Source organism: Vulpes vulpes, chromosome 6 (assembly GCF_048418805.1).
Source record: "Vulpes vulpes isolate BD-2025 chromosome 6, VulVul3, whole genome shotgun sequence".
NCBI lineage: Eukaryota > Metazoa > Chordata > Mammalia > Carnivora > Canidae > Vulpes > Vulpes vulpes.
The window spans coordinates 121,378,623-121,393,150 of NC_132785.1; the positions used below are offsets into that span (position 1 = coordinate 121,378,623).

The 14,528-nt window shown below is 37.9% G+C and overlaps 1 protein-coding gene across 4 annotated transcripts in view; it reads left to right on the forward strand.

The window, feature by feature from the left end:
• The window catches only part of PPP4R4 (protein phosphatase 4 regulatory subunit 4), a 118,525-nt gene that overhangs the window by 86,776 nt on the left and 17,221 nt on the right, over positions 1-14,528 (forward strand). For 3 of the 4 annotated variants that reach the window (XM_072762230.1, XM_025982539.2, XM_025982541.2), the window contains 7 exons: positions 387-470; positions 1,069-1,251; positions 6,650-6,755; positions 7,842-7,989; positions 11,223-11,367; positions 13,495-13,536; positions 13,633-13,707. In XM_072762230.1, coding sequence (XP_072618331.1) covers positions 387-470; positions 1,069-1,251; positions 6,650-6,755; positions 7,842-7,989; positions 11,223-11,367; positions 13,495-13,536; positions 13,633-13,707 — 783 coding nt within the window. The remainder of the gene's footprint in view (positions 1-386; positions 471-1,068; positions 1,252-6,649; positions 6,756-7,841; positions 7,990-11,222; positions 11,368-13,494; positions 13,537-13,632; positions 13,708-14,528) is intronic. The other variant, XM_025982540.2, reaches the window with a different exon arrangement.

Genomic DNA, 14,528 nt, shown 5'->3' on the forward strand with positions numbered 1-14,528 from the left:
TACTAGCTTGCCAAAGCTCAACTCATCAATATTTACACATTGCTGAGGGTGTTATCCAACATAAATTGCTTTTTAAAAGTTGAGAGGCAGTTTCTCAGCATATTGGTTGTATAGAAGTAGCTGTCTCAGATCTAAACTGTTTGAACAATATCAAGAGGCAGATCTACTAACCTCTTTTCAAAGGTAGTTTTGATCAAGGCAGTTGATTATATTTCTGAGATGTTCTAGTAAGAAGATGGCAATGTAGGAAAATAGAAACTCCCCAAATGTTGTTTGGTAAATACTACTATTTCTGCACAGAAATTGACATATGAGGCTAATCTAAAATTAGAAAAACAGTAGTTGCTGTAACAATAATCAATAATAATCAATATCTCTATTAAAAGGTACTAGATGCTCTTATAGATCATCTTCCAGAAATCCTTGAACTTATGTCTACTGGTGGAGAAAGCAGTGTACAAGAAAATAAGGTAAATCCCATTATCAAAGAAATTCCTGAATGTTTTAAGTATGATCTTACTCTACAGAGTTGTGGGGAATCAATGAGAGAACGTACAGAAAACATTTAAAGTAGTTCTTGCCCTGTAATAGCAGGTGCTTAGTAAATGTCTGTTTGAGCTTCAACAGTGTGAATTCCCCTACAATTCTTCCATTACCATGGTTCTTATTTATTGTCCTTGGAGTTTACATTCATATTTTCAGTTTTTATTAGCATTAATTATTATTCCAAGAATAGCATCTGGTGTGGACAAAAGAGTAGAAGAGTAGGAAGCTAGAAGGTCAAAATTTTCCAACAGTGAAATAGAACCAATTTTACTGTAGTTCAAAGGATTGAGTCCTATTCTCTCTTTCAAAATTTTGTTTTCTGTAAACATAAATTTTACTTACAAATTTTTTAAAACATTTGATTTTGCCAGATAATTACCTCCTTGGGGCAGCTGAGATCCTCCTAAGTTCTCAAGTGAGCGAGAATATTCCTCTCCTCAGTGTGTTGTAAGACTGAATAGTTTGGCTGAATGTTGCAGTTGATTTATTATCATCAATCCTCTGATGTGCTTTCTTTTTCAGTTATCATCTCTGCCTGACTTGATCCCAGCCCTCACAGCCGCTGAGCAGCGAGCTGCAGCCTCCTTGAAATGGAGAACTCATGAGAAGCTCCTACAGAAATATGCCTGTCTGCCGCATATCATATCAAGTGATCAGATTTATTACCGTTTCTTACAAAGAATGTTCACGATCATGATGACAAATGTGAGCCCAGTACCTTTTATCTCCTTCTTTTGAACTCACATCTGATTTTGGAATTATCAAATTCTTCCCATTCTCAAGATAATACAACCAGCTCTGTTTATTCCATTTTGCCCTAGAAGGATGTTATCCTAGAAGGATGTTATCTCCCTAGGTCCTCAAGGGGGAAATCAAGTTTCCCTGTGCTTCTCCACTAATGCTTGTTTTTGAACATTGTCTGCATAGCTGGATTGAAGAATGAACAAGTGTTATCCTTACTTACCCTTTTGACATATGTTGCCAACAAGAGTGTGAACAGACTCACTTCAAACTCAATATAGTTCTTCTCAGGAGACAGGTTGGCTGGAGTCTGTGATCTCTACTGCTAAGTCCCTTTTGCTCTGGCATACACCTTTTATGTGTCGTAATCTCAGAGCCTACCTCAGCTATGCCATATTGTCAAGATATCCCGTAAGCCCCTAAATCTTAATGGAGTTGCTTTTTCTTTTAAAGTACCTCTAAAAAGTGGCTGTGTAATAGGGAAAGCTTATATTAAATGCATGATAACCTGCTATGGATAGCCTTAAAATTAGAGTGAAAAGCAGGAAGAAAAAAAAGTTTGTACTCAGAAATCCCCCAGAGAGTAAGTTGTCTACCTTTTCACAAAAATTTCCAGAGGCTTATTTAACCCACAGCTCACTGTACATTTAATATGATGTCTTCCTACCCTTTTAAAGATTAAAAAAATCTTTAAGAAAATTTTTATTTATTTACTTGAGATAGAAAGAGCAGTGAGAGTGAGCGAGCTAGAGAGTGCATGAGCAGGGGAAGGAGCAGATGGAGAGGGAGAAGCAGACTCCCCACTGGGCAGGGAGCCTGATTCTAGGCTTGATCCCAGGACCTGAGCTAAAGGCAGACACTTAACCCACTGAGCCACCCAGGTGCCCCCTTATCATTTTTGAAATATAAAAAAGTTCTGTGTATTGTGTATGTTTTAGAAGCTGTTAAAAATCACTTTATACTCTCATTGTTCTAAATAAGAGGGAGGTAATGAAATCTAATAGACATCTCAGAAACCCAAAATCAGCTTTTGCTTCAAAGATGAAAAAGAAATAAAAAATAACATTATTGGTGTCATTTACAACTTAAGTAAAAAAAAAAAATAGGCCTACATTTCATGAGCTAACACTTCTACAAGTTAATTTCATTCATCAAAGCAAAGCCTAGAGGACTAAGGTTACATTATAGGCTTACATTATAGGTATAACAGTCTTAAGAAATGATTTTGGCAACAATGACTCCCATATTGGAGGACAGTGCATGAGTGTACCACATAGGAAATTTCACATAAAATTGAGCAGAATTGATGGGTTATTTTACTCAGAAATGACGTATTTGAATGTCTGCTATGTGTCAGGCACTGTTTCAGGACTTAGGAATATAGGAGTGAATAAGACAGACTCCTGCTCTTTTTTTGTTTTAATTTTTATTTATTTTTTTATTTATTTATGATAGTCACACACAGAGAGAGGCAGAGACACAGGCAGAGAGGGAGAAGCAGGCTCCATGCACCAGGAGCCCGACGTGGGATTCGATCCCGGGTCTCCAGGATCGCGCCCTGGGCCAAAGGCAGGCGCTAAACTGCTGCGCCATCCAGGGATCCCCAGACTCCTGCTCTTAACAAAGCTTATGTTCTGAAGGGGTGGTGGCAGGATAGATAATAAAACAGGGTCAGGGAATATATTAACAGCTGCTAGTAAGTGCTATGAAGTTTGATCTTAATTGTTTATCTCAGCCTGATGATTTAGTAGGCATGCTGTATTTACAAAGCTAAGAAGACATAATTATGCCATATTTTTAACTTCACTTATCAAGAAAGAAATGATTTACAACATAGAGTATGAACAAAGCACTTGCAAGCCTAAGAGATTTGTTTTACCTTCTTTTACAAGACAGTGATTCCACACTTAAAAGGAGATACATGATTATTATAGCATGTTTTCCATGATCAAAGAGGATACTTTATTCTGCTTCAATATTCTCTGGAGAAAAGAAAGATTTATATTTTCCACTCCATACCTAATGGCTAGAAGACTCATGCATTCATTCAGCAAAATTTATTGAGTGCTTACTATGTGCTAAGCACTATATCCAGGGTACCTAAAAGAGACAAAGGAAATATTATCCTGGAATCTGAAATTTCACTGGAGACAGACAGTAAACCAACATATGTAGATAGTATGTCAGGAAAGAACAACAGTGAAGAACAGTAAAGCAGGGTAGAGAATGAGGAACGTGACAGTGGGTAGTAGGATGCTCTTGTGGAGAGAAGATAATGGTGAGGAAGGAGTCCTCTCTGATCAAGTACACTTCATGCAGAGGTTTGAACCAAGTAAAGGAGTTACCGTGTGGATGTCTGAAGGACAGGTGGCCTGGGCAAAGGGAATAGTGTGGTTGCATGAGGAGCAAGGAAGCTGGTGTGGTGAGTGGCAGAGAGATGAGGCAGGGGGTGGTGGGGCCCACAGCACAGTGTACTTTCAGGGCCTTGACATGGAATCAAGCTTGTATTCTCTGAAACATGGAAAGTCTTTGGAAGGTTTTTAGTAGTGATTTTTTTCTACTTTTGTTATAAAAAAATTGTAAAGATACAGAAAGGCAGAGAAAATGATGAACCCCCATGTAGAACTCAGCTAGACTGAATAGTTATTAACATTTTGCCATATACACTTTTTCTGTTTCATTGTGCTGAGGAATTTTAAATTCTAGGTATCATTATATTTTATCTCTGAACATTTCAGTGTTCATCTCTAACAAAGGACATCCTCCTATATAATCACAATATAGTCATTGCATTTTACAAAGCAGACAATTATTCTTCAATGTTGTTTCATATCTATGCAGTCCACATTGGCCCCCTAAGTATATTTTATAATTGTTTTATTCCATATAGGATCCAATGCATATCCATTTAGGATCTACATTGCCTTTGGCTGTTAGAACTCTTAATTGTCTTTTAATTCAGAACAGGCTCCCGCTTCTCCCTTTCGCCACTTTTTCATGACATTGAATTGTGGAAGAGACTTTGTTGTCCTGTAGAATATTCCGATTCTCTGTCAGAGTGCTGCTGCTTCATGGTTCACCTATTCTCAATATTTCTTGTAAATGGGAAATTAGAGCTAATAGAAAATTAACCTAAAGCTCACTGAATTTTAGGTTACACATTTTTGGTGAGAATACTTCTTGGACACCACTTTACATTTTATATTGCATCCTATCCAGACATGTGTTTCTCGGTCAGTTAGCTCAGAGTGTTTGTCCAGGTGGGGACAGCTTTATCAGCCTGGTGCAAAATTATATTTTCTCTTGCAAGGTACACTGTACCCTGAAGCTGATGTTGGAACACTCTGAACACCATTTTTTCCATCAACCTTAACACTCATTAGGCAACCACTGGTGATCCTTCCTGAATCTGTTTTCATTAGAACTTGCAGAAGAGTGATTTTTAAAAATTCTATCACTTCTACATTTTTCATGACATTCTTCCATGAAGAGATGCTCTTCTTTATCCATTTGGGTAATTTGATTACACTGAAATATATTTCCTCATGTAATCCTTAGTTTTTTTCCTCCTGCTGTCAGTTTTTAGAGCTGGGAACTGGTGCAGTAACCACACCCAGTGGTGACAACTGAGTTTTGTTTTGGTTTTGTCTCCCTTTCAGGCTCATTCTCTAATATTAGATATTGTTTTAATCAAATGCAGTCATTGTTTGTGTACTCAGATCGTCACAATTTACTCAGGCAGGCCCTGATATGTTTTTGATACGATTACCTTCATCTTTGATTTCTGGCCCAAAAGATAGCTTATGTTATACTGTGAGGTAAAAAAAAAATATATATTTTCATATGACTAGTATTGATGTGTTTGAAATTCTATTAGTATACCCAAATTGAAGAAGAGAGGTTTTTTTTTTTTTTTAATTAACTTTTATTGGTGTTCAATTTACCAACATACAGAAAAACACCCAGTGCTCATCCCGTCAAGTGTCCACCTCAGTGCCCGTCACCCATTCCCCTCCAACACCCGCCCTCCTCCCCTTCCACCACCCCTAGTTCATTTCCCCGAGTTAGGAGTCTTTATGTTCTGTCTCCCTTCCTGATATTTCCCAACATTTCTTTTCCCTTCCTTTATATTCCCTTTCACTATTATTCATATTCCCCAAATGAATGAGAACATACACTGTTTGTCCTTCTCCGATTGACTTATTTCACTCAGCATAATACCCTCCAGTTCCATCCACGTTGAAGCAAATGGTGGGTATTTGTCGTTTCTAATTGCTGAGTAATATTCCATTGTATACATAAACCACATCTTCTTTATCCATTCATCTTTCGATGGACACCGAGGCTCCTTCCACAGAAGAGAGGTTTTTATTCAGTTCATTTATCTAAAATTAATTTTTAAAATTCCAGTGGTGCTTCTCTTTACCTTTCTTAAATTTTCTGTTCTAATTCATAGGGAATACTCTCCTTTTACGTTTAACACATCAAAAATACCACACAGAATAGTACTCTAGAGAAAAAGAGCTTGTATAAAACATGAGAGGTAGTAGGCTACTCCCCGCAGTGTAAAGTTTTATTCTACTTGAATTTCAAGGATCCCCACTATAATACTCTGAATCTTTGAATATTAAATATGATGGTATTTATATGTAAGCCAAGGTGGTGAATACGAATTTTTTACTGGTTGAGAGATTTTTTTTTCTAATATATAATTTGAACCCAGTAAAGATAGATAATTGAATTCATTTACAGTTGACAAATTCTGCCCAGTGATAAGATGGAAAGTCAGAAGACAAAGGATTATAGAACACTAGTCAGAGTCACTGACATGGTGTCCCTTGGATTCTAAATTTTATCTGTGATATAGGCCAGGGATCTCGATGGATGGTCGAAGAGGCAGAAGCAAGCGGAAGGATTGAAGGGTACACTTGATCATATGATTTCTAGATTTCAATTTAGAAGTGGCACATTTTTGGTGATTAGGTCTGAGGCAGGGCATGTTCTTGCAATATTTGTTGAATAAATGAATGACAAGGTCCAGGGAATGGCTAAGAGAATGGATGACTGAAATGTTTTTGGGGAGAATGCCACTTAACGATGAAGTGGTAGAGAAAGGAGAGTCAACTAAAAATCAGAACTGGATGATTTGAAAATGACTCTGCCAAACTAAATTAACTTTGTTATGTGATGCATTAGTTGATCTGCCTGAGTGATATTCACACTGAATTAGGAAGACACTTCCTTGGTGATTTGAGAGGCAGACAAAATTGCTCTTACTTTTAGCCAAAACTGAAAATTGATCTGTGGAGCAAAACTGTTCTATAAGATTGGCCTAATTGTCTTTCCTACCTGTTTCTTTAAGAATGTCTTACCTGTCCAAAAGGCAGCTTCACGAACTCTATGCATTTTTCTACGTTATAATCGTAAACAAGAACAGAGACATGAGGTCATTCAGAAATTAATTGAACGTAAGTAATCATTGCCTTTCATTTGGAAAAGCAGAAAGTAAACTGGCCTTAGTTATCTTGGGCCAACATTATGTATCATTTTGCCGTGATGTTGATAAATATCTAGAGTGTGTTTGTATTTGAGTTTTGTAGGTTATTTATTTATTTTTTTTGCTTTAGAAATTTAAATGTCAGGATCGGTCTGTGATTGAATGGGAGAAATATTTACTCTGGGCCTTCTTTAGTGAATTTCTACACTTGAGAAATTAAAATAATGTATATATATATTTTTTTTAATTTATTTTTTATTGGTTTTCAATTTGCCAACAGAATAACACCTAGTGCTCATCCCATCAAGTGCCCCCTTCAGTGCCTGTCACCCAGTCACCCCCACCCCCCGCCCACCTCCCCTTCCACCACCCCTAGTTCATTTCCTAGAGTTAGGAGTCTCTCATGTTCTGTATCCCTCCCTGATATTTCCCACTTGTTTTCTCCCCTGCCCCTTTATTCCCTTTCACTATTTTTTATATTCCCCAAATGAATGAGACCATATAATGTTTGTTCTTCTCTGATTGACTTATTTTACTCAGCATAATACCCTCCAGTTCCATCCACGTCGAAAGCAAATGGTGGGTATTTGTCGTTTCTGATGGCTGAGGAATATTCCATTGTACACATAGACCACATCTTCTTTATCCATTCATCTTTTGATGGACACCGAGGCTCCTTCCACAGTTTGGCTGTTGTGGACATTGCTGCTAGAAACATTGGGATGCAGGTGTCCCGGCGTTTCGTTGCATCTGTATCTTTGGGGTAAATCCCCAGCAGTGCAGTTGCTGGGTTGTAGGGCAGATCTATTTTTAACTCTTTGAGGAACCTCCACACAGTTTTCCAGAGTGGCTGCACCAGTTCACATTCCCACCAACAGTGTAAGAGGGTTCCCTTTTCTCCGCATCCTCTCCAACATTTGTGGTTTCCTGCCTTGTTAAGTTTCCCCATTCTCACTGGTGTGAGGTGGTATCTCATTGTGGTTTTGATTTGTATTTGTCACATATAATTTCATGTAGGAAAGATTAAACTTATCTTTTTTGTTGTTGTTGTTTCTAGAACTGGGCCAAGGAAAAAGTTATTGGAATAGACTTCGATTTTTGGATACCTGTGAATTTATTATAGAGATCTTTTCCAAGTCATTTTTCTGTAAATATTTCTTTCTACCTGCTATTGAACTGACACATGATCCGGTGGCAAATGTAAGGTATGCTACTAATCCAAAGAAATACTTGAAAATATTGTACGTTTAAGTTTATCTACTATAATTCATCTTCTCATCTACTATAATGTACTTACACTTTGAAATTCCTGGTAGTCTTAATTCATGAGCCTCAATAGGACTTGGAGGCATAATCTTGTTTATTGGGTTGAGAGAGTAGTAGTCAAAGCCAGAGTGGCAGGCTTCTCCTGCCACTTGGATAAATACATACATTGGTGTCAGGAGAAGGTTGAGTAGATATTCTTAATTTGTGGATTTTCTGAGACTAAAGAAAATAACTTAAAGTTGGCTTGGCCAAGTTCTGTCCATTTTTAGAGGCAATCAGGATTGGATTTTGTTTCGTATTTTTAGTGTAAGAAAATACAGAAAATGCTACTGCATTGGCTTCAGTATTTTTACATCTAACTATGTTGTTAATATTTTGCAAATTGAAGTTGTGACTCTAGAAAATCAGCTCCCGGTATGATGAATTATCATTTATCAAGCAGTTGATAAAGATTATTTGAAAGGAAATGAAATCATCTCTACCCTGGTCAATATGACTAAATGCATAGCACTGACCCTAAGAGATAGCAACCTGACAATTCAAAAACCAAATGAAGATTAATTGAACATTGCTCCATAAATATTGGTTATTTTTGGAGGGTAAGAGATCATTGCATAGCAATTTGTCTTGGTTTCAGTCTTCTTCTTCTTTTTTTAAAAGATTTTATTTATTTATTCATGAGAGACACAGAGAGAGAGGCAGAGACACAGGCAGAGGGAGAAGCAGGCTCCCCATGGGAAGCCTAATGTGGGACTCAATCCTAGGACTCTGGGACCACGACCTGAGCCAAAGGCAGACACTCAACCTTTGAGCCACCCAAGTTTCAGTCTTCTACCTGGGCAGCTGCCAGCCAAACAAACGGATTCAGCAACACCGTATGCTAATTGGCTTTTGGATACAAAGCATTTGCCCAACTCTGTAGAGATATTATTTAGAATGAAAGCCATCACAGGCAAGATTGGTGGGATCATGCAGTTAGAAGGAGGGTTTCTGGAGCTATACCACCTGGCCTGATTTCCAGCTGTGGTCTTTGGGCAAGTTACATAATCTCTCCGTGCACTAATTTCCTTAATTACCCAATTTCATAGGGTGTTCTGAGGAATAAATACCTGAGATAATGTATATAACAAAGTTAGCTTACCAGAAAGATGTGACATCTAATCTTAAAATCTTTATAATCTCACGGGTCCAGGAGTCTCACAGAGATAAATCACCGCTGTGGCTTCTTCTGTACCTTCTGTTGAATATGTTTTCTAGACCTACCTTGAGTTATGAAGAATGAAGTATGCATAATAGTCTGTTGTTTCTGTTTTTCCTTAAGTGAATGTTTAAAATTTGAATTCATTGATTATAGACAATATGAAGCCTGGAAAGACCATTGGTATTCCAAAGGAACCTTCCCCTTTGCCAGAAATGCAAAAAATTCTCTTTGGGGCAACTGGGGCCTCTTAATTTAAAGAAAGCATCACCAGGATCCGTGGTGAGCTCTGAGTGAGTTTAAGACCATTATTGCTATGAACAGAGCTGAAAATTCTGGAGGAAGAGCCTATTTAGTCTTTTTGCTCAAATAAAAAGCAATTTTTTTTTTTTTTTTAACGAAGAATCCTCAACTGTGAGCTTAGCTGACAAGGTGTCCTGGAAACTCTGGGAATGGGACTTGGTTGTCTCAAATTGGCATAGGAGTAAAAAAAAAATAGTATTTGGAGAGCACTAAGATGAATGAATTGATACAGCAGCTAAAACATAGGCAACCACCTAGCATCCCTCCTTAAAGCCAGCCCTGGCAGAGTGGTAGAGTAGTAGCTTATCAAAGCAGAGAATTTTTTTTTGTACTGTTTCTTCCTAGGAAGCTTTCTGTACTTCCCCGGATTGCTTCTCCCCTCTTTGGCATTCTTCAGCCTGCGTGTTGCTTCCTTATCCATGTGGTATAGACTGGGATGGCGCTTAGACTCTGTCCTTTTATCTTTTCTTGAACTGCACCCACAGCCTTGGTGATCTGTCCAATCTCATGAGTTGCATATCATCTGTGTGCTAAAGATTCCTGACTATATGGATATCCCTCCTGGACGGGAGCCACGTTGAACTAGCTGCCCACCTAGCATTTCCATGGCATGTCCAACAGGTGCCTCAGACTCAGTCTGTCCCAAAGTAAATCCTCATCTCCTGCACCCGCACACACCCTTGCTCCTTCTGCAGTGTTCTCCCTCTGAGCAAATGACCATCGCACCTTAGCACCCACTCAGGTCAAAACCTTAACCTCTTTTCTGCCAACCCACTGCAGTCCCTCAGCACATCCTGCTGCTTGCAAAATATACTGAGTCCAACTGCTTCTCCCCACCTGACTGCTAGCACTGTAATTCAGGCGGCCACCATCTCCTGCCTGAATTACTGCCAGAGCCTCCCTATTGTTTCCCTTCCATCCCCGAGCACCTACAGTCTCCTCTCTCTTAGCCTCAGTAGTCAGATGGTCCTTCCTGCATGTTAAGTCGGATCACTTCATTCCTCGGTGCAAAATTCTCCATGACTTCCTACGGTGCTCAAAGGAAAAGCCAGTCTTCAAGCAATGGTCTACAAGGCCCTGCAGGAGCTGGCCTCCTGTTGACAGTTTGGGCCAATTTGCCGATTTGGAGTAATACCCTAGGCAAGCTCCCCCTGTAGAGCGTTTGTACATACTGCAGGCCCCTGCCTGTCATGTTCCTCTCCAGATGGTCACATTACTTCCTAATTTTCTTTAAGTCTTTGCTTAAATATTCTCTTTTCAATGAAACCTTTGTTGAAACCCTCTGTGACCACGTGTTTTAAAAATGTAATGCCTCTCTGGTACTCTCTCATCTTTTCCTGCTTTATTTTTCTCCACAGCCCTTAGTACTATCTGATGGACATTTTACTGATTTCCTTATTCTTTCTTCCCTGCCCCATACTACAGTGTAAGCTCCCTGAGAGCAGAGAAATTGTTGGTTTTATTCAGTTGTATTTCTGCACCCACAATGAGTGCTTGACTCATCACAGACACTCCAAAAACATCTGCAACATGATTAAAAAAAAAAAAAAAAAAAAAAAAAAAAAAACCTCCCAGGCTATCTAGAGTTTGAATTTTCTCTCAATTTCATGTTACTATTATTTTTTAGTTATTAAATGTATTCAAAAGCAAATACTGTTTAATTTATTGTAGAATGAAACTTTGCTACTTGTTACCCAAAGTGAAATCTACCCTGAAGATCCCTGCAGATAAGCATCTACTGCAGCAGTTAGAAATGTGTGTGAGAAAACTCCTCTGTCAAGAAAAAGATAAGGATGTTCTGGCTATTGTGAAAAGAGTAAGTATCACTCTTACCACCACATCTGTGTGTCTTGCATGTAGATAGTGTCAATCATGGCTTCCCAGTTTTAGCTTGACGGGATAGCAGTATGTTAAAATATTCATATCGTTGCTAGAGGAGTATCAGTAACTGACTTGGCTGATGGGTGCTACAGCTAGTAAAGTTCCTACCAAGGGGCACTCAGACATTCAACTTCCATTACTAGTAAGACAGGCACCATGAGAGGGAAGCTGGCACATTTGAGGCACTCCAGTAGATACTGTTCAACCAAATACTTCATCCACCAGACTTGATTTATAAGGGATTATGATCCAGGAAAACTTTGTTGGTAAAATTAGGAAAGTCACACTTCATGGAAATTAGCCCTGGAAGGGCCTTCATGATCTCTTTGATTTTGCAAATCAGAGGCCTAGAGGTAGTAAATGTCTGCTTGAGATCTCATTATCAAGTGGCAGAGCTGGAGCCAGAATATAGATCTCTTACCCTGAGTACATTTCTTTTTCAGTAATGTGACATTGTGTCTTACATGTTTGTTGTTTGTTTTGTTTTACATTGGGTTTTATATGGATTGTTTGGAAATATTAGAAACTAAAACAGGAGAAGTTCGGGTTATTGAAGTCAAACCTGAAAATACTTTATAGTCTTCAAAAACTTCTTGCTTAAAATGTGTAACTTATTAGGTCAAATTAATAGTGGTTACTTCTATGAATCTGAATGTGAACTTTAGCTTTCTGATTTGTACTGAGAGGAATCAATTTATTAATGTCTTTAACTTAGCATCAGTGATGAGGAAAAAAAAGAATCCTTTGATTTTTTTTCCCCCTTTGGTTTCTAGAGATCATTACCAGATGTCACACAAGGAACTTTTTAATAAAGTGATTTGACAATGTAGTATAATTAGTATACTCTTGTTTTACTGAAATATGAATTCCTCTTTTACCAACTAAACTAACCAGAAATACCCAGAGTCTTGACATGCAGCTACATCTAAAAATGTATATAATATGTGTGTATTACATGTATTTGTTTCTGCCAGCTATTTCTGTCCTTACTATTTAATTACAGAAGTTTAGGCAATAGTTAACTTTTAAAATAATAAACATATGAGGGTTAGTTACTTTTCTGAAAGAATTTATTAACCCAAAATATATATAAACTAACCCTTTAAGTAGGGACAAAAATGATGTAATTAATGGATTATTAATTTACAATAGATTATTCTGGACTAGAGCTCTTTGAGTATATGTCATGTGAGGAAGCCAGATCAATCCCATGAAAGTTCTATAGTATAATGTTTATCAAACAAGTCTTGGCATGGGAACCTCTGACTTCAGTATAAAAATGGCATGGCTTATGCTAGTCAGTTTTTTAAGATGGGAAGTAATTTTATTTAAAAGGGATATTTCATGGCATAAATTGTAATATTTTCACAAATTTCGGCATAAAAATAGGCTTCAAATAAATACTGCATTTGTAATGGTTATCTTTGGGCATAAGAATATACGAATGTACTTTATTTAGGCCATGAGAGTTACTCCTGGAGAGAAGTATTGTCCTCTGTCACAGTCAGAATCCTGGGTTAGATGGACCATTGTTTGGTTGAACAGTTTGTTTTAGACTAACGTGTTCTGAAAGAGAAATAGTAAGTTGAGAAATACTTTTAGGGAAAAGTCTTTCTTTATGGTTAGAATGTCATAATGGTCAAAAGTTTCTACAGAAAGGACTAAGGATTTTCGTCCAAATGAGAGTTTGCTTTATTATATAGTTAGCTAAAATTTTCAAAAATTCAAAAAGTATCTTGTATTCTAAAATTCAGAGAAGAGTGGCCCTGGGAGTTATTAGAAGTTTGTTAATTTACATGTGTTTTGTGTGTTCAGTGTCCCTTGAGACTTGCTCATCTTAAGGTTAAAGTCTTTTACAAGTATAAATGGATCCTGGCATTAGGAGACTAATTAAAAATACAGTGCAAAATTGGAAAGAACCTCAGAGATTTTCTAATTTAGTCTTCCACAGAGTAGAGAAGTCTTCTCTTTGTACCTCCCTCTTGGAGAGGAATCTTTCCGAGAAATGATTGGTTGGTTTAATTTAATTACTGCTGAATAATTTTCACAACTTTGCTTGCAGACTGTGTTAGAGCTGGACAGAATGGAAATGTCAATGGATGCGGTAAGTATACACTTTACCTTAGCCTGAAAGAATATCTTAAAATTGGCAGAAACTCATCATAATGTTTCATAATTTCATTTTAAACTTTAAACTTAGTTTCAGAAAAAGTTTTATGAAAAAGATTTGTTGGATCAAGAGAAAGAAAGAGAAGAACTACTTCTTATGGAAATGGTACGTTGTTTTCACATGCGCACACACACATACTTATTTCTGACCACTATGAGCTGTACTTTGTTATGGAACCTAATAAGTAATTTCCTTCAATTTCACACTGCAGTTTTTCTTTCTAAATGACTAAAGAAGAGTCCTGATCTTTTGAAATTTCTTTTATGAACTACATAAACAAATGTAGGAAAACTACATTTGAGAGTCTTTAAAAAAACAACTACTCTACTGAAGCATATAATTGGCATACAATTAAACTGCATATATTGGGGATCCCTGGGTGGCTCAGCAGTTTAGCACCTGCCTTCAGCCCAGGGTGTGATGCTGGAGTCCCGGGATCGGGTCCCGCGTTGGGCTCCCTGCGTGGAGCCTTCTTCTCCCTCTGCCTGTGTCTCTGCCTCTCTCTCTCTCTCTCTCTGTGTGTCTATCATGAATAAATAAATAAAAGCTTTAAAAAAAACTGCATATATTTAAAGTGTACAATTTGATGAATATTGACATATAGGTAATCCATGAAACCATTGCCACAATTAAAATGCCAAACATTTTCATACCCTCAGAAGTTTCTTTGAGCCCCTTTATTTATTTATTTTTTTTTTATTTATGATAGTCACACAGAGAGAGAGAGAGAGAGACAGAGACACAGGCAGAGGGAGAAGCAGGCTCCATGCACCGGAAGCCCGATGTGGGATTCGATCCCGGGTCTCCAGGATCGCGCCCTGGGCCAAAGGCAGGCGCCAAACCGCTGCGCCACCCAGGGATCCCTTTGAGCCCCTTTATAATCCATATCTTCTACTCTGGGCCCTAAGGACCGCTAATCTAGTTTC